The sequence below is a fragment of the Peromyscus californicus genome, unplaced genomic scaffold (genome assembly GCF_007827085.1).
Source record: "Peromyscus californicus insignis strain IS unplaced genomic scaffold, ASM782708v3 Scaffold_5__1_contigs__length_169319896, whole genome shotgun sequence".
In the NCBI taxonomy this organism is placed as follows: domain Eukaryota; kingdom Metazoa; phylum Chordata; class Mammalia; order Rodentia; family Cricetidae; genus Peromyscus; species Peromyscus californicus.
Genome location: NW_026294573.1, coordinates 28,653,227 through 28,677,741, shown reverse-complemented (window position 1 = coordinate 28,677,741; position 24,515 = coordinate 28,653,227). Strand labels below are relative to the sequence as shown.

Here is a 24,515-nt window from a genome sequence, read left to right as displayed (position 1 = left end):
TGTCCTGGATCTTGCTCTGTAGACCAGGCTGGCCTCGAACTCACAGAGATCCGCCTGGCTCTGCCTCCCGAGTGCTGGGATTAAAGGCGTGAGCCACCACCACCACCCAGTAGCTTTAACCAATAGGAGCAACACATGTTCATAGCATACAGAAAGCTATCCCACAACACCACCACAGCCCAGGAAAGCAGTACATTTTTTTTTTTAAAGAAAGACTTTTCAGAGGCTGGAGAGATGGCTCAGTGGTTAAGAGCACTGCTCTTCTAGAGGACCTAGGTTCAATTCCTAGCACCCTCATGGCAACTCACACCTGTCTGTAACTCCAGTTCCAGGGCTTCTGACACCCTCACACAGACATGCATGCAGGCAAAAAAAAAAAAAATGAACATTAAATAAAAAAATTAATTAATTTGAAAAAAGGAAAGAAAAGAAAGATTTTCCTTATCAAGGCATATAATGGTGGGAAAAGTGATGTGTAACACCTGAAGCCCACTCTTCTAATATTGTCCTCATGGACATTTGCTCGGAAGGTTGTCATGGAGCACTCCTGAGCCCTGCTTCCTGCTGGACCCCTGGGCGTCTCCCCAAGGGGCTGCTCCCACCAAGCACTCCATATCTGAGCCCTGTCTGTGCCTCTCACCCACTCACAGACTGACAGCACTCCTACACAGGGCTTCCTACAGTACCTTCCTTGCTCATCTGGATTCTCTCTTGTCTCTACAGTTCTAAATGACATCATCTCAACCATGTTCAACAGAAAGTTTATGGAGGAGCTGTTCAAACCCCAGGAGCTGTACTCTAAGAAGGCCTTGAGGACTGTGTATGACCGCCTGGCTCATGCCTCCATTATGCGACTGAACCAGGCCAGCATGGATAAGGTGAGCCGACAGCCGGTTAATCAGCCCAGCTCAGCTGCCCCTCTCCTACCCGTTGTGGGTGGTCCTAGGCGGGATCAAATAGGATTCCAAATGTCATGGTGTCTTGGAAGAAGCAAGTACTGTGAGTATAAGCTATAGTCAGTTGTCAGGCTGAGAGGGTCTCAGGAGGCGTCGGCAGCCAACCCTCTGTTGTGTTCCACAGGCCCCAAGAGAGCCCTGCTGTTCATGTCCCTATCCATGGGCATGAGCACGTGCTGCCCCAGTTCAAGCACTCAACCCCCAAGCTTTACCTCTGGGAAGAGGCTAAGAGAGGGCTAGGAAGACCAATATGATCAGAGCATGATGTTCCTGTATGCAGATATCACAGTGAAGCCCATTAATATAAATAATCAATACACCCTAATAATTAGGTTTTAGCTGAGTGCTAGTGGTGCACGCCTTTAAGCTCAGCACTCAGGAGGTAGAGGCAGGTAGAGCTCTGAATTCAAGGCCATCCTGGTCTACAGAGAGAATTCCAGGACAGGCTACACAGAGAAACCCTGTCTTGAAGAGAAAAAATGGTCAAAGTGTTCTAGAACATCCAGGGCTACACAGAGAAAGCCTGTCTTGAAAAATAAAATAATAATAATAATAATAAATAATTTGTTTGTTTTTGTTTTTCAAGACTGGGTCTCTCTATGTATCTTTGGCTGTCCTGCAACTCACTCTATAGACCAGGCTGGTCTTGAACTCAGAGATTTGCCTGCCTCTGCCTCCTAAGTGCTGAGATTAAAGGCATGTGCCACCACCATCCAACTTAATAAATAATAATTTTTTTTAATTGTCCTGACCAAAGTCAGAGAAACCATCACAGCCAAGAGGAACCTGAAAAGCCCGGCAGCCAAACATACTGTTGTGTTCTGGAGGGGACCCTGTAGCACAGTGTGACATCAGGGTGGGGCGCAGTCACAAGTGTTTGCCTCACAAACTCGAGACCATGAGTTTGACCCCAGAACCAAATGCTGGGCCTGGTGGCATGCACTCATAATCCCCGTACTGGGAGTAAAGACAGGAAGATATCTGTCTGAAAAGAGCTGAATGGCATTCCTAAGGACGACACTGAGGGTTAACGTCATGCCTCCACAGGCACATGCTTACACATAAAAATCTAGCACATTGGGGAGAAACTAAACTAATGACATAGGGTCTCACATAGCCCAGGCTAGCCTCCAGCTCACTATGAAACTAAGAATGATCTTGAACTTCTGATCCTCCTGACTCCACCTCCTAAATGGTAGCCTACACAACCACATCTGGCTATGTTGTGTTAGGAATCAAACTCAGGACTTCCTGCATGCTAAGTAACTTCTACCAATGGAGCCACATCCCCACACCCCAAGTTCTGGGACTGTAGACAATTATGAAGTTAGACGTGAATAACGATAATTATTTTTCAACTTGCTCCCTTATATGAACTTTTTTTTGAAGTCCTGTAGACTAACACTAGATGGTGGGTACACAGAATCAACACCTGTCTATTGCTGGTACTAGAAGCCTCAGTGAGACACACTAGCTTTAAATGAGCCTTTACCTCCCATTATCCTCCTTTGGAAAAGTTACTTCATCCCTAAGTCTGTTTTCTCACTAACAAGGGGGTGTTGTTGTTTGTTTTTTGCTCTTTTGAGGGGCCCCCACCCAGGTCCCAAATAAATTACACACACAGAGGTTTATTCTTACTTATAAATGCATAGCCTTGGCTTGGCTTGTTGCTAACCAACCCTTCTTAACTTTAAATTATCCTACCTTTTGCCTCTGGATTTTTCCCGTTCTCTTACTTCTGTAAATCTTACTCTTACTCTGTGGCTTGCTATATAGCTGGGTGGCTGGCCTCTGGTGTCCTCCTCTCCTTCTCTGGCTACTTCCTTTTTCCTTCCAGATTTCTCCTTCTATTAATTCTTTCTGCCTGCTATCCCTTCTCCTGCCTCACTGTTGGCCATTCAATTCTTTATTAGACCACCAGGTGTTTTTAGACAGGCACAGTAACACAGCTTCACAGAGTTAAACAAATGCAACATAAACAAAAGTAACACACCTTAAAATAATATTCTACTACACTATGCTGTGGAGAAAATGAATGAATGTGTACTTTCTTTTTTTATGGTTTTTCAAGACAGGGTTTCTGTGTGTAGCTTTCCTGGAACTCGCTTTGTAGACCAGACTGGCCTCGAACTCACAGAGATCTGCCTGCCTCTGCCTCCCGAGTACTGGGATTAAAGGCATGCGCCACCAACGCCCAGCTGAATGTGTACTTTCTATTTCTATTTAACCCAAACAAAAACTACCTGCTGCATTTAAAAATGGTGCTAGGAAGCAGGTGTTGTGAAGCACACTTATAATCCCAGCACTTTGGAGGTTGAGGCAGGGGTATCAGAAGTTCAGCGTTAGCCTCTGCTTAATAGTGAGCTTGGTCCCCTGTCTCAAAACTGTATTAATCAATTCAATAATTAAAAAATAAGAGTGGAGGCTAGAGAGATGGCTCAGAGCATAGACTTAAGTATATAGCTTAAGAGCATATACTGCCCTTGCGGAGGACCCAAGTTCAGTTCCCATGTCAGGTGGAGCCACCTGTAATTCCATCTCCAGGAGAAAACAGTGCCTCTGGCCAGCAATCATGTGTACACCCCTATATACAGACACATGCATATAATTTAAATGTTTTTGTAATCTTACAAAATTAAAAATTAACACCAAAACGACATAGAGAAACCCTGTCTTGAAAAATGAAAAAATAGGGCTGGAGAGATGGCTAAGTGGTTAAGAGCACTGCCTGTTCTTCCAGAGGTCCTGAGTTCAATTCCCAGCAACCACATGGTGGCTCACAACCATCTGTAATGAGATCTGGTGCCCTCTTCTGGCCTGCAAGCATGCATGTAGGCAGAACACTGTATACATAATAAATAAATAAATCTTAAAAAAAAAAAAAAGAAAAATGAAAAAATAAATTAAAATGGGGATAGGGTTGGGGATTTAGCTTAGTTAGTAAAATGTTTGCCTAGTGTCTTAATGTTTATTGCCATGAAGAGACATCATGACCATGGCAGCTCTTATAAGGAAAACATTTAATTGGGCATGGCTTACAGTTTCAGAGGTTTAGTCCATTATCATCATGGCGGGAAGCATGACCGCAGGCAGGCACTGTGCTGGAGAAGGAGCTGAGAGTTCTACATCCAGATCAGGAGGCAGCAGGAAAAAGAGAGTGACACTGGTCCTGGCTTGATCACCTGAAACCTCAAAGCCCACCCAGTGACGTACTTCCTCCAACAAGGCCACACCTCCTAATCCCTGTCAAGTAGCACCACTCCTGATGACCAAGCATTTAAACATACGAGCCTATGGGGGCCATTCCTGTTCAAACCATCACACCTAGTGTACACAAAGCCTGGGCTCCATTCCCAGCACTACAAAAATAGAAAAAAGAAAAGGAAGAAAAAAAAAAAAACATACTAATACAGAAAGCAAGCAATAGGGCCTGGAAAGATGGCCAAGTGGTTAGGGTTAGGGTAGCACTGGCTACTGTTCCAGAGGACCCAGGTTCAATTCCCAGCACCTACAAGGTAGTTCACAATTGTTTGTAACTTCAATTCTAGAGGATCGAGCACCCTCTTCTGGCCTCTGTATGCACCAGGTGCTTATATGGTACACAGACACACACCCAGGCAAACATGCATACACATAAAGAAATATAAAAAAGAAATTGAGCTGGGCAGTGGTGGCGCACGCCTTTAATCCCAGCACTCAAGAGGCGGAGCCAGTCAGATCTCTGTGAATTCGAGCCCAGCTTGGTCTACAGAGTGAGATCTAGGAAAGGCGCCAAAACTACACAGAGAGACCCTGTCTCGAAAAGAAAAAGAAAGAAAAGAAATTGAACAAAGAAGAACTTGAATCAGGATTCCAGATCCTCCCAAGTCCAGGGTCTAGTGCAGAACTCACAGCAGCCAATATGGTTTTATATGTGTCCATCAGGAAGACACAGAGGATGACTAGAAACCATGGTTTGCCCAGAGACTTTCTGGCTACTCCTGTTGTCTTAGCTTAGTTACTAACATCTTGTATTCTCAGAAGTGCTCTGACTTGGGTAGCAGCCCATGTGGTCCCCTGGGCTGTGTGGCAAGCCCATGGCCTGCTTTTCCACAACTGCTTTGCTCTTGTTCTGAACTGGTTTTGTGTTCTCATCTGTTCTGTGTGTGTGTTGACAGCTCTATGACCTGATGACCATGGCTTTCAAATATCAAGTGCTGCTATGTCCACGCCCCAAGGATGTGCTGCTGGTCACTTTCAACCATTTAGACTCCATCAAGGGATTCATCCTGGACTCCCCAACCATCCTGCGGCAAGTGGATGAGACCTTCCAGCAGCTGATAGAAGTATGCATGTCACCAGCCTGTCATCTCACTGCCACAACCCTTGTTCTCGGCCAGCTGTAAGAACCAGCAGGTTCTGTGATAACAGTGACAGGGTCAAAGCTTGCCAGTCTCCTAGAACATTCTAAAATCCCACAGCTGCCTATTTTGTAACGACAATGGGCAGTTATCATTTCATGCTCGCTATTGTGGCCTTTGTAGAGGGGAAATAACAACAAAGAACTTCCCTCTTGTCTGAAAGGGTGTTGGAAGTACATGTCTGCTAAATTGTGGGGAAAGGCCTTTGGCATGGCTGTTGTTCAAATCTTAGATGGTCTTTTCATTAAAAAAAACCTGAGCCAGATATTGGGGTGAAAGCTGAAAGATCAGAGAGGCAGAGCAAGCTATAGCCAACCTCACCAGAAAAAGTCTCAGCTGAACTGCTTTAGTTCCTGTTTCCTCACGCCTTATATACCTTTCTCGCCCTGCTGTCACTCCTGGGATTAAAGTCGTGTGCGTGTACTGAGATTAAAGGTGTGTGCCACCACTGCCTGGCTCTGTTTCCAATGTGGCCTTGAACTCACAGAGATCCAGACGGATCTCTGCCTCCCGATTGACAGGATTAAGGGTGTGTGCCACCACTGTCTGGCCTCTATGTCTAATCTAGTGGCTGGCTCTGTCCTCTGATCCTCAGGCAAGCTTTATTAGGGTACACAATATATCTCCACACGTGGCAGGATCTGTTCTACTTGGGAGGGTGGGTGTTGACATTCCTGCTTGCATGGTCCCTGCTTATCTGGGTCCCCCCCCCCCCCCCCCGAGCATCCCCCCACACCTGTCCCTACAACTCAGACCGTGGTGGAAAATGCAGAACTTCCCCCCTTGCCTCGGCAGATATATGGGAGTCTCTCTACTGGGGAGTTCCAGCTGATCCGGCAGACACTGCTCATCTTCTTCCAAGACCTGCACATCCGAGTAAGTGCCTGGAACCCCTGTGGGTGGCTGCTTTCCTGGCCACAAGCCCGTCATCCAGAAAGACCAGGAGCAGGATTTTGCACGCCTAAGTGATGCCCATTATGCTTTGAATCTGCGACTATAAGCATTCTTGTGATAGATTTCAGCCATTTTTTTCCCACCACCATTGAGCTTCTTTGAAATGTGGGTTCATCCTCTGCTTCTACAGAAGAACTTTGCTGTCCAGGTACCAGTCTGGCCTCAAAGCTTTTCTCAAGCTTCCCATCTTTAGTGTCCCTGCTTCAGACACTGTCGCATGGCTGCCCTCCTGCTCTGCTTCCCTGGGTCTTCCTCTCTCTCTCCCTCCACCTATCTCCAAGCCTCCCTCCCACTGCCGTCCCCCACTTGCTGAAATCCATCATGATCAGGCCTACTGGACCTATAATTTCACGTCTGCAACTAAACTATTGCCCAAAAGCCAAGTGTGCCTGACTCTCTGGCTTCTGGTGAGGACGCTTTCTTTCCACCACTCACTTGGCTCAGAACCAACATCACTTTGATTTTCCATCCTTGTTCTGTCCTGTTGCTTCTGAAGTGCAGAGGACTTGCCCTTCTATGACTCTGCCCTTCTCTCCAGGCTGCTGACACTTTGGCTTGGGTTCACATACTTTTTTTTTTTTTACAGTTTCTGGGACCATGACCAAGTCTCCGTGTATGCTAAGCAAGTTCCCTGCCACTGAGCTGAATCCTTAACCCGCATTCATTTCTTCCTGGCTGTTGTCTCCTAAATATCCCCCTCTCATTAAATATCCCCCTCTCATTGTGCCATGCCTACTCCAAACAGTTCTGTACCCTAACTTGCAAAAACACACTTCTAAACTTGGGGCGGGGGGCATGACTCTGCCAGATGGGGCTTGTTCCTTCCTAAAGTTGAGCCAACTGAGGTGGAAAGATGGCATGCTATAGCAAAACCCTGGTGTTAGACAGTATCGTGCACATGGAGCGCGTGACCCTGAGCCAATCACTGCTTTTGAATCCCAGCTTCTTTACCTGAAAGTAGAAATGACAGTGTGTCATTTGGAGTTCGCTGGAAGAACCCTAAGGAACGTACATAATGGACATGTGGGTGCTTACATGTGAATGGTATAGAATACTTCTCCAAAGGATATGCAAGAAACTGGGTGGTGGTGGCACACGCCTTTAATCGCAGCACTGGGAGGCAGAGTCAGGCGGATCTCCATGAGTTCGAGGCCAGCCTGGGTTACAGCGTGAGTTCCAGGAAAGGCGCAAAGCTACACAGAGAAACCCTGTCTTGAAAAACCAAAAAAAAAAAAAAGGATATGCAGGAAACTGGTCACAGTACTGCCTCCTGGAGTGAGGGGCTGTGGAGGACAAGCAGAACAGAGGGACACCACAGCCCCTTTTGCACCTTTGGGACCTCATACTTAGGCACACATGAAAGCCAGAATCAAGAAGAGGACTAGAGGATGGTTCATGCCTGAATGTGTTTCTCTTCCAGGGGAGGGATGATAAATAGATTTCAGCTCTAATGCTAATTTTTATTTTTAACCCTCATGAATAATTTCATTGTATTAGCTATGGATGGAGCCAGCACAACATGAATATAAACTAAAGATCTCTAATGTTTGTGGGTAAAAATATAAAAATATGAAAGTACAAGCAAGCTTAAGCTTTGCAGCAGATTTAACACCAATTTGAACAGACTGAAAATTCCACTTGGTAGTGTTACCAGGACCATGCATATTTAAGCATATTTTAAGGATTGCAGTAATATAAACAGCCATATTGATTTCTCAGTTGTGAGGAGACAAAATTCATTGTAATGAAAAGACATGCCTAATAATAATTCTACAGTGAACTCATTAAAATGTATTAAGCCACTAAATATATTGGGCTTTAATTGCTAAATGGGTAAAGAAGGAAACATCAAAATCATATCCAGCCATGGCGGCACATGCCTGTAATCCTCCACTGGGGAGGTAAAGGCAAGAGGAACAGGAGTTCAAGGTCATCCTTAGTTATGTATCTAGCCCTGGAGGGGGGTTGATTTGGAGTGGAGATGAATCACACAGCTTGGCAATCCTCTGCCAATGATCTGAACATCTGGGCTGATTTCCCATGTCTGGTCTTTAATGGTGTTTCTATTCCGCTGCAACTTGTGATTGCCTATACAAATTTTCTGTTTTCAAAATAGTCTTGATAGATTTTAAATTTGTTAGCAAAACCAACTAAATCGAGAACACACAGTTCTGCACCAGGAACTCTTGCTTTTTTAACCAAAGCAAATACAAACTGCATGTTCCATACCAAGCTTTCTCTATCATGAGGCATCATGAATACGGTCAAGGTCCTGACCTGTGCACAGGGACCTGGACGGAGACCGCACTAGGACCAGTTCTATTTAGGCTCCTCAGGAGTTACTTACACCCGTCTCAGCCCCACAATCCTCTTCAACCCTCTAGAGACACTCCAGAGCTGCTCCTGACCCTCCCCCTGACCTCTGACCCCACATCCTTGCACTCTTCCATCATGGCTCTCCTGCTCTTCCCGTTATCTGCGTTATTGGAAGCATCATTCCATCTTAGCTCTCCATGAATGTTCCCTACACTTCCACTTCATTACTCTTCTTGGGAAAGACTTCTACCCTGGAACATAGTCTAGCAAATGTTTATTGACTCCCTCGTGAATGCCAGGCACTGCTCTGAGTGTCTGAGGTACCTAGATGAACAAGACCAAGCTCCTGTTGAAGAGGATCTTAATAGGAAGCCCCAGGAGAACAAATAGGTCATGTTCCTAACTGAGACTTTTAGGAAAGTGGTAATGAGGAGAATTATGAAGGGCAGGAGGATGGGTCGTTCATTGAATTAGGTCAGCACTATCTAATAAAACCCCTGTATGGTGAGAATGTTTAGACCTGTGCTGGGATAGAAGAGTTAAGAGAGAAGACACAGAGGAGAGTGTGGTCAGCTCTCCCTAAGAGGATCAAGAAAGTCTTCTGAGGGCTGGAGAGATGGCTCAGCAGTTAGTAATGCTGGCTGTTCCTTCAGAGGACCCCGGTTTGATTTTCAGCAACCACAGGGTGGCTCACAGCTGTCTATAACACTAATTCCAGGGCATCCTGTGCCCTCTGTTGGCCCCTCAGACACCGCACTAACAGTGTAGAGACAAACACTCAGATAAGACATAAAATACACTTAAAGAAAAAAAAAGAAAGAAAGAAAAAAATGGTTTTGTTTTTGTTTGTTTAGTTTTTCAAGACAGGGTTTCTCTGTGTATCCCTGGCTATGCTGGAACTCAATCTGTAGACCAGGCTGGCCTCGAACTTAAAGATCTGCCTGCCTCTGTCTGCTGAGTGCTGGAATTAAATAAGTGTGCCACCACACCTTGCCAATCTGTAATCATTTTAGCTTTTTATGTTGTTGTTTTAGTAATTTTTATTTTATTTTTAGAGATATAATTACACCATTTCCCCCTTTCCTTCCTCTAAACCCTTCCATTTACCCCTCATTGCTCTCTTTCAAATTCATGGTCTCTTTTTCACTATTTCTTATTACACATATATATGTCTAAGTATAGGATTATAGTACTACAAAATATACCTCGCTCAGTCTGGATAATGTTGCTTGGGTGTATGTTTTCAGGGCTGACCCTTTGATAGTAGATCACCAATTGACATGCTCTTCCCTGGGGAAGTCTTATTCCTCCTGTGGTTCTTTGTGTAGGGTTGAGGTCTCACGGGGTCCGTGTTGCACCCCACCCCCAGTCTGCTCTAGCATGTCCATTGTCTTTGTCCTTATTCAGCCCCTGCTGTGTACTTCCAGGACTTGGCACTCCCAAGCCTGGCCTCCTTTCTGAAGGATACAGTCAGGGTAGCAAGCAGTTTCCACAGAGTCTGGCCACCTGGCAGCACATGCCCTAGACATGTGGAAAATGAGGTAGAACTCTGATCCTGAAGATGGTTTGCATCAGGAAGTTCAGCAACCCTGGAGGTGATAGCTTTAAGAGGCCTCTCCCTCTCCCTCCAGCCCTTGTCCGGGACTTCCCTGGAGTTACTGAAGATGTGTGACTCCTGCTTACAGCTCTTTTCAGAGGTGCCTGCCCAGCAGCCAGTTTTGGTTAGGTGGTCAAGTCTGTTGATAACTCATACAGTTCTTGGGGAACCCAAAGCCAGCACCATAAGAAAATGTCAGAAAAAAAATGGGTGTTTTGCCTTTATGTGTGTCTTTGTATCACATGCATGCCTAGTGCCTGAGGCCAGAGGGAATAGAATCCTCTGGAACTGACAGACAGTTGTGAGCCACCATGTGGTTGTGGGTACTAGGAATCAAACTGGGGTTCTCTGGCAGAGCAGCCAGTATTCTTAACAGCTGAGCCATCTCTACAGCCCCTAATGCTATTTTAAAAACAAGCTTTCAGGCATGATATGGTAGCACATGCCTATAATCCCAGCACTTGGGAGGTAGAGGCAGGAGTTCTAGGCCAGCCTCAGCTACATGTTGAGCACAAGGCCATCCTTGAAGGGCTACATGAGACCCTGTCTTAAACAAAAAGAGCTAGGAGTGATAGTGTAGGCCTTTAATTCCAGCCACTTGGGAGGCAGAGACAGGAGGATTTCTGTGAGTTCAAGACCAGCCTGGTGCATAGGGAGCTCCAGGACAGCCAGGACTACCCTAGAGACATCATCTAAAAAAACAATAAAAACAAGCTGGGCATTGTAGGCAGAGTTACATGGCAGAGGGTAGATAAGAAATATGGGTTAATTTATTTATTTATTTATTTATTATTTATTTATTTATTTATTTATTTATTTTGAGACAGGGTTGCTCTGTGTAGCTTTGCACGTATTCCCGGAACTCACTCTGTAGCCCAGGCTGGCCTCGAACTCACAGAGATCTGCCTGCCTCGGCCTCCCAAGTGCTGGGATTAAAGGCATGCGCCACCACCACCCAGCCATAATTTAAAATGTAAGAGTTAGGGACTGGAGAGATGACTCAGAGGTTAAGAGCACTGGCTGTTCTTCCAGAGGTCCTGAGTTCAATTCCCAGCATCCACATGGTGGCTCACAACCATCTGTAATGAGATCTGGCTCCCTCTTCTGGCCTGAAGGAATATACGCAAGCAGAACACTGTATACATAATAAATAAATAATTTTTTTAAAAAACGTAAGAGTTAGCTAGTAACAAGCCTGTGCTATGGGCCAAGCATTTATAATTAAGATTTATTTATTATATATACAGTGTTCTCTCTGCATGTATGCCTGCAGGCCAGAAGAGGGCACCAGATCTCAGTACAGATGGTTGTGAGCCACCATGTGGTTGCTGGGAATTGAACTCAGGACCTCTGGAAGAACAGCCAGTGCTCTTAACCGCTGAGCCATCTCTCCAGCTGCATTTATAATTAAAATTAAATTTCTGAGCGTTTATTGGGAAGCCAGTGGTCCAATGAAAAGCTCCACCTACAGGGCATGATAGCAAATACCTTTAATTCCAGCACAGAGTGAGTTCCAGGACAGCCAGGGCTACACAGAAAAAAACCTGTGTCAGAAAAGAAAAAAAACAAAAAACAAACAATAACAAAAAAGACACAAGACAAATGTTTGTGGGTATGTACACACATTTATGTTTATGTTTTGTGCACATATGTGTATATTCATGTGTATGCAAGTGCATTTGTGTATATGTGTGCAGAGGACAGAAATGGATATGTGGTATTGTTCCTCAGGAGACATCCAGCTTGTTTTCTGTTATTGATTCTTTTGTTTGTTTGGTTGGTTGGTTGGTTAGTTGGGAGTTTTTGTTTGGTTGTTTCTGTTTTTGAGACAGGGTCTCACTGTACAATTCTAGCTCTTCTGGAACTTCCTATGTACACCCGAATGGCCCTGAATTCACAGAGACCCCCCTGCCTCTGCCTCCTGAATATCTTGCCCAGCACTCCACCTTGTTTTCTGAGATAGGGATTCCTACTGGGGCCTGGGACTTGCTCATTAGACTAGGCTGGCTGTCTAGCAAGCCCCGGGGACCTGCCTGTCTTCATCTGGGGTTATAGGCATGTACAGATTTAGGCCATTGGTCAGCATCCATTTGTCCCGAGCATCTGTCCTGGGATGGACGGAGCCCTCTAGCAGCAGCTGCAGGTGGGACACTGAGCACTTTTCCTCGCAGTAAAACTAACCTCACCTGGCTTGCCCTGGGTTCTGGGGAAACTTGGGTCTTCATGCTTGCACAGCAGACAGTTCACCTATTGAGCTCTCTTTCTCTGCCCTCCACCCCAAGACAGATTTTCACTAGGCTCGTAAGGAGAGGGGAGGCCGGGCGGTGATGACACACGCCTTTAATCCCAGCACTCGGGAGGCAGAGGCAGGCTATGAGTTTATGGCCAGCCTGGTCTACAAAGCAAGTTCCAGGACAGCCAGGGGTGTCACACAGAGAAACCCTGTCTCAAAAAACAAACAAACAAAAAAGAGATGGCAAAAGATACTGGCTCAGTAGCTTTCTGAGGATATGGCTGCCAGGCCTGGGAAGGAAGGTTTCAGCACCTGCATATGGGAAACGCAGGAGTCAAAAATGTGCCTGCAGCTGGACCTGGTCTGGCAGGCAGCAGAGAGCCAAGGATTTTAAGGAAGGTACGTGGTTGCTGAGGAGTCCAGAAGAATGTCTTTATCAGTAGGATGGGGAGCAGGCTGAAAACAGGTAAGGAAGGCAGGAGATGCTGGTCAGCAGCAAGGAACAGAAGGTAGGGTAGAGAGGAAGACCAGGTACAGAATGTTACACTGGCATGGCTTGACCCCCAAGTAGATATAGGAAGGTGACTGAAGGTGGCTCAGACTGCTAGCTTGGTGGCCTGGTAGTGGTGCTCTCTGAGATTGGAAATTCTAAAGGGTGAGGGAGGCTGAGAAAAACAACCGTGGGCATTTTTCTGAGTAGGGTGAGTTGGAGAAGCATTCCATGGACCCAGCGTACTCCTTTCTGCTAAACTCATATGCCTTCATCACAGAATCTGAAAGTAAAGAATTCCTTAAAGGTCACTCACCCACCTCTGGCCAAGCCAGTTTACCCATTCTCCTCAGAACATGACTTGTGCCTGCTCATCTCCACTTCTGGAGCATCATCCACAACGCTCGTTTCCTCCAGCCCCCAGCATCCTCAGCCTGTGACTGTTCTGTGCCTAGGCTCATGTTCTTGAACACTTGGTCCCTGGCTGTTGGAACTATTTGGAAAGGATCAGGAGATGTGGCCTTGTTAGAGGATATGTAGCCTTGTTGGTGGGGCTGTTCAGTAAGCTGCCATGCTCAAGTATACTATGTGAAATGTCTGCCTTTCTAGTCTGTCTTAGTCACTTTTCTGTTACTGTGGTAGAACACCACGACCAAGACAACCTATAAAAGAAAGCGTTTAAACGGACCTAAGGTTTCAGGGGGCTAAAGTCTGTGCTGGCAGATGAAGGGACAGCTGAGAGCTCACCTCTTGATCTGTAAGCACAAGGCAGAGTGAGCGAGCACAGGGAATCGCACAGGTCTTTTGGAACATCAAAGCCTGCCCCCAGTGACACAGCCCCACCAACAAGGCCACATGTTCTCTAACAAGGCCACACCTCCTGATCCTTTCCAAACAGTTCCAACAGCCAGGGACCAAATGTTCAAGAACATGAGCCTAGGCACATTCTCCTTCAGACCACCACATGGTGTTTTTACATGTTTGCTTGTGTTGTGGGTCCAAATGAGCCTTTTACTGTCTGTCTTTCTAGCTCTAGAGTGTGGACCCAGGGCCTCAGCCATGCTCAGCAAGTCCTCTAACCTAAGCTACGGCCCAGTCCTCCAAGCAGACTAATAAAGAGACTTAGCTACCGTTTATTGAGTACATACTATGTGTGTGTAGGTTCTGCCTGCTCCCCATCCTTGATGCCAGGGCCTTACACATGCTAAGCCAGTGTTCTACCACGGACTCATGTCCCCAGATCCTGTTTTTGTAAATTTTCCTCATCTTTAAAATAGGAAAACATTTGAAGGGTTTAGGATCAAGCTCAGAAGTCATCCTGTTGTATGGAGCTGGAGAAGTGATTCAGCAGTTAGGAGCACCTATTTTGGGTGGCTCATAACCACTTATAACTCCAGCTCCAAGGGACCCATTGCCTTCTTCTGGCCTCCTCAGGCACCACCATGTGTCTGCACACATACACTTATGCACACATATACCTAAATGAGTGTGTGTGTGTATACACACACACAAAGTCATTATGTGGGTGAAGCCACTCTAAACCTGCATGTCCTTATAGTATGTCCCTCCCTTCACATTACAAGCTGCCTAGGTAGCATTCACAAACCACTGTTCATCCTCAGAACATTTGTGTCCATGAAAACATACCAGAAAAATGACACCAAATATTTATTTTTTTCCAGGTATCCACATTTCTAAAGGACAAAGTTCAAAATTCTAACGGTCGCTTTGTGTTGCCAGTGTCTGGGCCTGTTCCCTGGGGAACTGAAGTTCCTGGAGTCATCAGGTAAATCCTCAGTGGTAACTGCTCAGCAGTGTTTGAGGTGCCAGGAACACAGAACGTGCCCACCCCACGACTACAACACTGTGGAGCCCCTCAGGCTCTGCTTACCTGTCTCTTCTTCAATAAAGCTCAGCTATACAGAGGTCGAGAACTAATCCCAGCTTTGCCACTTGAGTGGAGGATGCCTGGAGCAAGCCACCCACTCCCGGTTCTATCTCCCGTCTTAAATGGTTGCTGTGAAAAGAAACGGCCACACTCTGAAGTGCTTACACAGCTCTTGTGCCTCTGCCCAACTGTCACAGTTGTCTTTATCTTTTGTTCGTTTGGTTTCAGGGGCCCTGGGAATAGAACCCACGGTCTTGCACATGCCAAGCAAGTATGCCGAGCTACACCTCTAATGTAGCTTCTTTATCGCCAGTGAGGGATTAAATTCCTTTTTGTCCTGCTGTGCGCGGATGCTAAGGTGGCCTCTGAGACTGCCCAAGTTTAGAGAACTCCCATCATGTCATACTTTGTATTCCAGAATGTTCAATAAGGAAGGGGAAGAGGTAAAGAAGACAGAATTCAAGCATGGTGGAAGCTATGTTGATGCGCAAATGGAAGGCTCTTTTGAGCTTTATGGAGACCGAGTCTTGAAGCTGGGAACTAACATGTAAGCAAATTCTCCCTCTGGATGAACTTGAGTCCCCAGAGGTCATGTCGTTAAAAACAGACCGACTTCTGCTCTGAAAAATCCCCGCTGACTCTACTGAGGATGTGGCTCAGCTAACAGGGCGCTTGCCCAGCACACAGGAAACCCTGCCTTCTCTCCCCAGCACAACCTAAACCAGCATAATGGTCCGAGCCTATAATCCCAGCATTTGGGATATGGAGGCAAGAGGCTAAAAGTTCATCAAGGTCATCCTGGTGACATGGTGAACATGAGGCCAGCCTAGAGTACATGAGAGCCTGTCTGGGGACAAAAACCAAACCAAACCCATTAATCACTGGAGTCATTTCCCCCAAATATAATGCATGCAGAGCTCTGACATTTAAATGCTGAGGATTCCCAGGAACATTTCCATTGGCAAAAGATACATTGTCTTAAGTAACCCTGGAGGAGGAGGAGCCAGTGTTTCTTTGTCATGGAAGGCCACACAGCCTCCCTGTAATCTTATCCAAGTCCTCATGTCCTTAGTGCTATTCTTTTGTTTTGTTTGTTTTGTTTTTCAAGACAGGGTTTCCCCGTGTGGCCCTGGCTGTCCTGGAACTCACTCTGTAGCCCAGGCTGGCCTGGAACTCACAGAGATCCGCCTGCCTCTGCCACCCAAATGCTGGGATTAAAGGTGTGCACCACCACCATCCAGCCTCGGTGCTATTCTTTCCGGGCCTTTTCTTGGGGAAGAAGTAAAATGTGAGCGGTTCACAACTCAGGTGAGTTCTATACTCACAGCCCCTTTCTGGATGCCATTCGACGCCTCAATAAAATAAATGACAACTATGCTTACCAGTTAGAGGGAAGTGGGTGAGCCGGGCTGGGTAACAGCACCGCTGGGTAACAGCACAGCTGGATAACAGCACTGCTCTCTGTTGCCCCCAGGTACAGTGTGAATCGGCCCGTGGAAACCCATATGTCTGCAACAGCCAAGAACTTAGCCTCAAGGTCACAGGTGAGTTTCTGCTCTTCCCATTCACTACCCCCCACCCCCCACCCCCGCTTCTTTCTATGTACAGCAATCTGCATGGGGAGGGGGGGGGACTCCGGCTTTCAGAACAAGTCAACTGTACCCTCACTGTTTGCACTTTCCCTTTCAGCCTTACAAGTACTCAGGGTTTTAACTGTAGCTTTGCTGGGAGCCTTCCAGTGATCTGATTATTAGGTAATTTGGGGATTGGTTCACCACCGTAATTAAGTAGGAGCCACATACCAGGACATGGCAAATAGCTTTGTACCAGAGCCATGAAGCCTGTGGCCGCTGAGTCCAACGTGTGTGCGAATTCGGGTATTAAATCACCCCTCTTCAATGCTTCCTAGTTTTAAGGATGTGGTAAACACCTTCAAAATGAGGTTTTCGTTCCTCTGAGTTCCATATCTATTTTCAAATTTTCACTAACTAGCCACACACTAGCGACAGAACAAATCAGGGACTGTTCAGTTATTAAGTATTTATGGAACTGTGTCCATGGGTTGGGTACCGGGACAGGAAGCTTGGCGTAGATGTGGTCCCACCCTGAAGAAGGTTTGGTTCCCTGGGAAGGACACTGGTAGAAACAAACAGCCACAAGCTAGAAGGAGTGTGTTGACAGTCTATGCCAGAAGACTGTGCACGCTGTCCCATGGGGACAAGGGACCGCAAAGGCTTTCTGAGGAGGTGGCATGGAAATAGGGCTCCAGAGTGGGCGAGACACCAAATAGCAGAAGAAGAGCAGTGGGTGTCAGTCAAGGTGCCAGGGTGAGCACAAACACAGACAGGAAAAAGTGTCTCGTTTGGAGACAGCTCTTCTCTCCGTGGCTCCCTCATAGCACAGCAGACGCAAGGACGTTGGGGTCGGATTAAGGAAGGTCTTCACTCCACTTCTTCTTTATGCAGGAGGTAGGGGCCTTGCTTTCAAGAAAGATAGAAATAAGAGAGTGTGTTTTCAGTAGCTGGTGGTGTTGGGTTGGAGAGAGCCCCGAGCCAGGCAGGATAGAGGGAAGGGAATGGAGTCTGTGTTCCTGGATATGACCACCAGAGGGCAGTACGGGAGTTCCTCGGGACGGCTGCTTGCCCTGCAGACTTGACAGGAACTACTTGGCAGAGGGAACTGGACTGACCAAAGAGGAAGCAGGGCCCTTCTCCTCCCCTCCAAGGAGGAAGGTAGTCTGAGAAGTGCGGGTCCCTGGGGCATTCCACTCAGCTTCAAAGTTGAAAGTCTGTGGTCTGCTTCTTTGCTCGCGTCCTCTGCTGCTGACTGGATTATTATTATTATGGCTAAGCTTGCTTTCGCGCTGTAGTTGAGCCCAGAAATCATTTAAACTGTTACTGGTTTTGCCTTGTTGTATAATTCCTCCCTGCATCTCTGGGGTCTTGGCAGGAAATGTGATCACCCTGTGTGGCTACAAATCACATAGTTGTTTCTACAGGAAAACATTGCTCCAAACCCTCTTGCCAAAGAAGAGCTGAATTTCTTGGCCAGGCTAATGGGAGGGATGGAGATCAAGAAAACGAGTGGCCCTGAACCAGGATTCCGGTTGAATCTGTTTATGACCGATGAAGAGGAGGAGTATGTTTTAAACCTGTTCTTTTCTTTTCTTTCTTTCCTTTTTTGGACAGGGTCTCTCTCATGTAGCCCAGATGGCCTCACATTCACTATGTAGCTGAGAATGGCCTTAAACTCCTGATCCTCCTGCCTCTGCCTCCCAAGCACTGGATTACAGGTGTGTGCCACCACACTCAGTTTATACAGGATCAAATCCAGGGCTCTTGTACATGCTGGATCTAACACTCTATTAACCAAGAGAGTTCTCCAGCCCCAAACCTGTTGTTTAAAGATATGTAATACAGGGGACTGGGGAGATGGCTCAGCAGTTAAGAGCACTGGCTGCTCTTCCAGAGGTCCTGAGTTCAATTCCCAGCAACCACATGGTGGCTCACAACCATCTATAATGAGATCTGGTGCCCTCTCCTGGTGTGCAGATATACATGCAGAGCACTTATACATAAAATATAAATAAATAAATGAATTTTTTTTTTTGAGCTGAGGATTGAACCCAGGGCCTTGTGCTTGCTAGGCAAGCACTCTACCACTGAGCTAAATCCTCAACCCATAAACGAATTTTTAAAAAAATTAAAATTTAGGCCGGGCGGTGGTGGCGCACGCCTTTAATCCCAGCACTCGGGAGGCAGAGCCAGGCGGATCTCTGTGAGTTCGAGGCCAGCCTGGGCTACCAAGCGAGTCCCAGGAAAGGCGCAAAGCTACACAGAGAAACCCTGTCTCGAAAAACCAAAAAAAATAAATAAATATATAAATAAAATTTTTAAAAAAAAGATAGGTAATACATTCTTGTCCCCATGGCTTGGATCACGTGTAAATACATATATAAACCCCTACATGTGATAAGAACACAGACAGGACAACTGCAGACCAACATTTAAACACAGGTGTAAAAACCGGAAGTGAAACACCAACAACCCATGCTGACCTGATTAAAGACTCCCCGGGGAGTAAACAGATGGGACCCCCAAGTCATTCCCCAGAAGCCCTGGTGTTTTACTACACAGAGCAGCTAAGCAAGAAGATGACCAGGCTGGGCTGGAGAGGCGGCTCAGCAGCTCAAGGCCTCAAGCCTGAGACCCGAGTTCCAGCCCTGGGACCTACATGCTGGAAGGAGACAACTGACACCCACAGGTGTCCTCTGACTTCTCCACGCTTGCCGTGGCACGTGTGCACACACTCATGAACACACACAAATATAGAGTGATAGCCTCTGAGCCTGTCCTGTCCTGAGGCTCTGGCAGGAGAATGAAGAACAAGCCATTTTAGCTACTAGGTCACAAACGCTGTAGTGAAGGCTGATCCACACTGCGAATCGAAGGGACTGGCATGTGATCTGGCCTCAGAACTTGCTGAGCAGAGAGATGCAAACACACGTGCCTTTCTGAAATGTAGGAATGTGAGGGGGAGGTGGCGTGGAAAGGCAAGGGAAAACTGCAGAAAAGGAAAGAAAGAAAAGAGATTACCATGTTCTCATGAGGGGGTTCACCATGCAAGGAAGATGAAACTCTAACCTTGTACCCCTGGGCCCGTTTCTTCTTGCCTCATCCAGACATGCGGCACTGTCCAGGCCGGAGGAGTTATCTTATGATGTCATCAACATACAGGCTACACAGGTACGTATCCTCCTCCTCATCTTGTAGAAAAATTTGCTCTCCAAGGATGGAGATGGCTCAATGGTTAAGAGCCCTGGCTGCTCTTGCAGAGGACGCTAATCTAATTCCCAGCACCCATATGGTAGCTCATAACCATCTGTACCTCCAGTTCCAGGGGATCTGGTGCCCTCTTGTGGCCTCTGTGGGCAGTAGGCACATACATGATGCACATACATACATGAAGACAAAACACTCATTCACCGAAAATAAAAATAAAATAAATCTTTAAAAAAATTTGAGCTGGGTAGTGCTGCCACACACCTTTATCCTAGCACTTGGGAGGCAGAGGCATGCGGATCTCGGAGTTCGAGGTCAGCCAGGGCTACACAGTGAAACCCTATCTCAAGAAACAAAACAAAAAAATTGGTCTCCAACAGTCCCCTGTTGTGTTTGTCCCTAATCTGACAAAGAGCTGAGCATGAAATTGAAATACCTCCTGGCCATACAGGAGCCCTGCAGACATGTCCTCTTCCTCCCTCTGCCCCCATTTCTCCACAGGACCAGCAACGGAATGAGGAGTTGGCCCGGATCATGGGGGAGTTTGAGATCACAGACCAGCCGGAGATCACAGAACAGAGCACAAGCAAGGGGGATGACTTGCTCGCCATGATGGACAAGTTATAGAAGGACTGATGGGCAACCCCTAGCCCACCCACCCTCAAGAGACTGCCTGATGACCACCCTGGGTACAGATAGCCCAGAATCCAGTGTGCTCCTGTTGGTTTCTCCAACTGAGATCTGCATCTCTAGTCTGTTTTTATGTCAGAAAAAAAAAAAAACAAAAACAAAAAACCTGAAAATCTCTCAGAGAGCATCCTCTTCTGATGCCACGCACATTCATGTATTTTCAGCAAAATATATTCTGGCTCTTAACCCAGACCTTCCCCACTATTTGTAATTCAATGGCGACCATACAAGCATCCTAGGCCAGAGGCTGAACCCAAGTCAGTAAGGAGGCATGGCCATTAATTACCACTGCAGCTTTCCTGCAGGGACATGCATCTCACAAGTCCCTATAAGGACAAAAGAAAGAGCAACATCTGAAATCCCTGCACTGAGGCAGGAGGATAGGAAGTTTCTGGACATTCTAGGCTGCATGACAAGACATATCTTTAGTTGGGCCGTGGTGATACATGGGTTTAATCTCAGCACTCAGGAGGCAGAGGCTGGTGGATCTCTGAATTTAAGGCCAGCCTGGTCTACAGAGTAAGTTCTCGACAGCCAGGGCTACACAGAAATTGTGTCTAAAAAACAAGACAAAACAAAACAAAAAAGTTGGGGACTCAGTGGGTAAAAGCACTAGCCATTCAAACCTGGTGACCTGAATTTGATCCCTAGAGGCTCTATGTAAAAAATCTGATGTGGGGGCCGGGTGGTGGTGGCACATGCCTTTAATCCCAGCACTCGGGAGGCAGAGGCAGGCAGATCTCTGTGAGTTCGAGGCCAGCCTGGTCTCCAAAGCGAGTTCTAGGAAAGGCAAAGCTACACAGAGAAACCCTGTCTCGAAAAACCAAAAAAAAAAAAAAAAAAAAAAAAACCCTGATGTGGGGACAGGAGAGATGGCTCACAGGTTAAGAGCACTGACTGCTCTTCCAGAGGTCCTGAGTTCTATTCCCAGCAACCACATGGTGGCTCACAACCATCTGTAATGAGATCTGATGCCCTCTTATATGTAAACTGCATAAACAAGTTAAAAAACAAACCCGATGTGGTAGCACACATCCATAATCCCAGCACTTCTGCTGTAAGATGGGGAGTGAAGACAGAATTATCTGGAAGCTTGCAGGCCGGATAACCTGCAATCTGTAGCACAAGAAACCAGAGATTCTGGAGCCTACTCCTGAATGTTATCCTGGGACCTCCACATGCACACCATGGCATGCACCACCACCACCACCCACCACCACCACCCACCACCCACCACCCACCCCTCCCATCACTCCCATGCACACACACTAAAATAAACAGCTGGGCATGGTGGTGCATACCTGTAATCCCAGCACTTGACAGGCAGAAGGAAGAGAATCAGAAGTTCAAGACCAGCCTCAGCAACAAGTTTGAGGCCAGCCTAGGTTTTATGAGACCCTCTCTCAAAAATAATGAGCCGGGTGGTAGTGGCGCATGCCTTTAATCCCAGCACTCGGGAGGCAGAGGCAGGTGGATCTCTATGAGTTCGAGGCCAGCCTGGTCTACAGAGTGAGTTCCAGGAAAGCTACACAGAGAAATGCTGTCTCAAAAAACCAAAAAAAAAAAAAAAAAAAAAAAAATTTAATTAATTAATGCATAGATAGATAGATAGATAGATAGATAGATAGATAGATAGATGGATAAATGGGAGGAAAGAAGAGAAAAACCAAGGATGGGACTATGGCTCAGTGGGTACCATGCATGCTGTGCGGTAACACAAGAGTAAGGACCTGAGTTCAGATCTCACAACCCACATAGAGCCAGATGCTATGGCATGTGTCTGTAATCTCAGTGTCCTACAGGGAGATCCGAAGCAGAGGAGAATCCCTGGAGGCTCACAGGCCACCTAGCCAGGCATGTGCAGTAGCAAACCAGGGATCGCCCCCCATCTCAAGGTGAAGGCAAGAACCAATACCTGAAGATGTCTTCAGACTTCCACACGTGCCACAGCACACATGTACCTGCACTTACTATAACACACACACACAATTTAAAGATTAAATGTAATTAAAAAATAAGTCAAGTGGTGGTGGCACACGCCTTTAATCCCAGTACTTGGAAGGCAGAGGCAGGAGGATCTCTGAGTTTGAAGCCAGCCTGGTCTACAGAGTGAGTTCCAGAACAACCAGAACTGTTAACATAGAAAAACCTGTCTTGAAAAACCAAATAATCCTCCCCATTCCCCAAAAAAGTCTAAGTTTCTGGGGAGTGTTCTGTTTGGCTTGTCTTCCAGGTAAGTTTGAAATCATAGAAACAGGCAGTCACCTCAATATGCAGCTAGTTTTACCTCAACTTGACACTAGCTTGAGTCACTGGAGATACCAGAACCTCAACTGAAAAAAATGCCTTCATAATATGGGGCTTGTAGGCAAGCCCGGAGGGCATTTTCTTAATTAGTGATTGATGGAGCTCCCACTCCATTGTGGGTGGGGCCATCCCTGGGCCAGTGGTCCTGGTTTCTATAAGAAAGCAGGCTGCCAAGTGGTAGTGGCACACGCCTTTAATCCCAGCACTCAGGAGGCAGAGCCAGGCAGATCTCTGTGAGTTCAAGGCCAGCCTGGTCTACTGAGCGAGATCCAAGACAGGTACCAAAACAACACAGAGAAACCCTGTCTCAAGGGGAAAAAAAAGAAAAGAAAAGAAAGCAGGCCGAGCAAGCCAGTCAGCAGCCCTCCTCCATGGCCTCTGCATCAGCTCCTGTCTCCAGGTTCCTGCGGTTTGAGTTCCTGTCCCGACTTCCTTTTGATGATGAACAGTGAGGTGGAAGTATAAGCCAAATAAACCCTTTCCTCTTCAACTTGCTTCAGTCACAGTGTGTCATCAGAGCAATAGAAACCCTGACTAAGCTGGGTAACGGCACTTGGAGGCAGAGGCAGATCTTTGTGAATTTGAGGCAAGCCTAGTCTACAGAGTAAGTTCCAGGACAAGCTAGGACTGTTGTTACACAGAGAAATCCTGTCTTGAAAAAAAAGAAAGAAAGGAAGGAAGGCAGGAAGGAAGGAAGGAAGGAAGGAAGAAAGAAAAGAAGAAACAGAAATCCTAAGACAGCCTGTCATGACAGTTTAGAAGGTGTCCCACCCTACCTCCTGTACATTAACAGCTGTCACCTCGGGTGTTGGTGAGATGGCTCAGTGGTTTAGAGTACCTGATGCCCTCCCAAAGCACCAGGGTGTAGCCGGAGATTTCTCCAGTCCTCCCAGGACCACAGACACTCAGACCCAAGTAAATACACAGAGACTTATTTTACTTATAAACTATTTGGCCGTGGCAGGCTCCTTGCTATCCAGTTCTTACATCTTAAATTAACCCATTTCTTTTTTTTTTTTTTTTTTTTTTTTTTTTTTTTTTTTTTTTTGGTTTTTCGAGACAGGGTTTCTCTGTGCAGCTTTGCGCCTTTCCTGGGACTCACTTGGTAGCCCAGGCTGGCCTCGAACTCACAGAGATCCGCCTGGCTCTGCCTCCCGAGTGCTGGGATTAAAGGCGTGCGCCACCACCGCCCGGCTAACCCATTTCTATTAATCTATAAGTTGCCACGTGGCTTGTGGCTTACCAGTATTTTACATCTTAACTCCTCATGGCGGCAGTGGCTGGCAGCGTCTCCTGACTCAGCCTTCCACTTCCCAGAATTCTCCTCTCTGCTTATCCCACCTACACTATACTTCCTGCCTGGCTACTGGCCAACCGGCGTTTTATTTATCAATCAATCAGAGGAACACATTCACAGTATACAGAAAGACATCCCCAGCACTTCCCCCTTTTCTTTTTTTCAAAAAGGAAGGTTTTAACTTAAACATAGTAAACTTACATAAAACAATTATCAAGCAAGAATTATAGTTATAATATCTAGTATACTTGTATTTGGCAAAATTAAAGAAGATATCATAATATCCTATATTTGTGAGTCTAAGGTTTCATATCTTATTTTTTATCATAACTAAGGAAATTATAACTATCTAGTCTTCAACTACATCAAAGACCTCAGAAGGATATATTACCTGAGAAATGGGAGAAGGATGCAAGCAACTTTCAGGAGTCTTGCAAGAGTAGACAGAAAGTTGGCAGCCTGGACAGTCATCCAAAGTTTCTCTGTAAAGTTGGGGCATCTGTCTTCAGCCCACAGGCCTAGAGTCTCTCAGTCACTTCTCTCCGAGTCCTGTAGAATGTCTGGCAGTTTCCTCTGTGAAGCAGGAACCTAAAGGACCATTTTGCC

General features: G+C 46.5%; 1 protein-coding gene across 2 annotated transcripts in view; it reads left to right on the top strand.

The window, feature by feature from the left end:
- The window catches only part of Oscp1 (organic solute carrier partner 1), a 37,335-nt gene extending 16,840 nt beyond the window's left edge, over positions 1–20,495 (top strand). For both annotated transcript variants that reach the window (XM_052716107.1, XM_052716108.1), the window contains 9 exons: positions 724–878; positions 5,114–5,281; positions 6,152–6,232; positions 14,629–14,732; positions 15,253–15,381; positions 16,309–16,378; positions 17,833–17,972; positions 19,516–19,579; positions 20,117–20,495. In XM_052716107.1, coding sequence (XP_052572067.1) covers positions 724–878; positions 5,114–5,281; positions 6,152–6,232; positions 14,629–14,732; positions 15,253–15,381; positions 16,309–16,378; positions 17,833–17,972; positions 19,516–19,579; positions 20,117–20,242 — 1,037 coding nt within the window. In that variant the 3' untranslated portion in view covers positions 20,243–20,495. The remainder of the gene's footprint in view (positions 1–723; positions 879–5,113; positions 5,282–6,151; positions 6,233–14,628; positions 14,733–15,252; positions 15,382–16,308; positions 16,379–17,832; positions 17,973–19,515; positions 19,580–20,116) is intronic.
- The last annotated feature ends 4,020 nt before the right edge of the window (positions 20,496–24,515 follow it).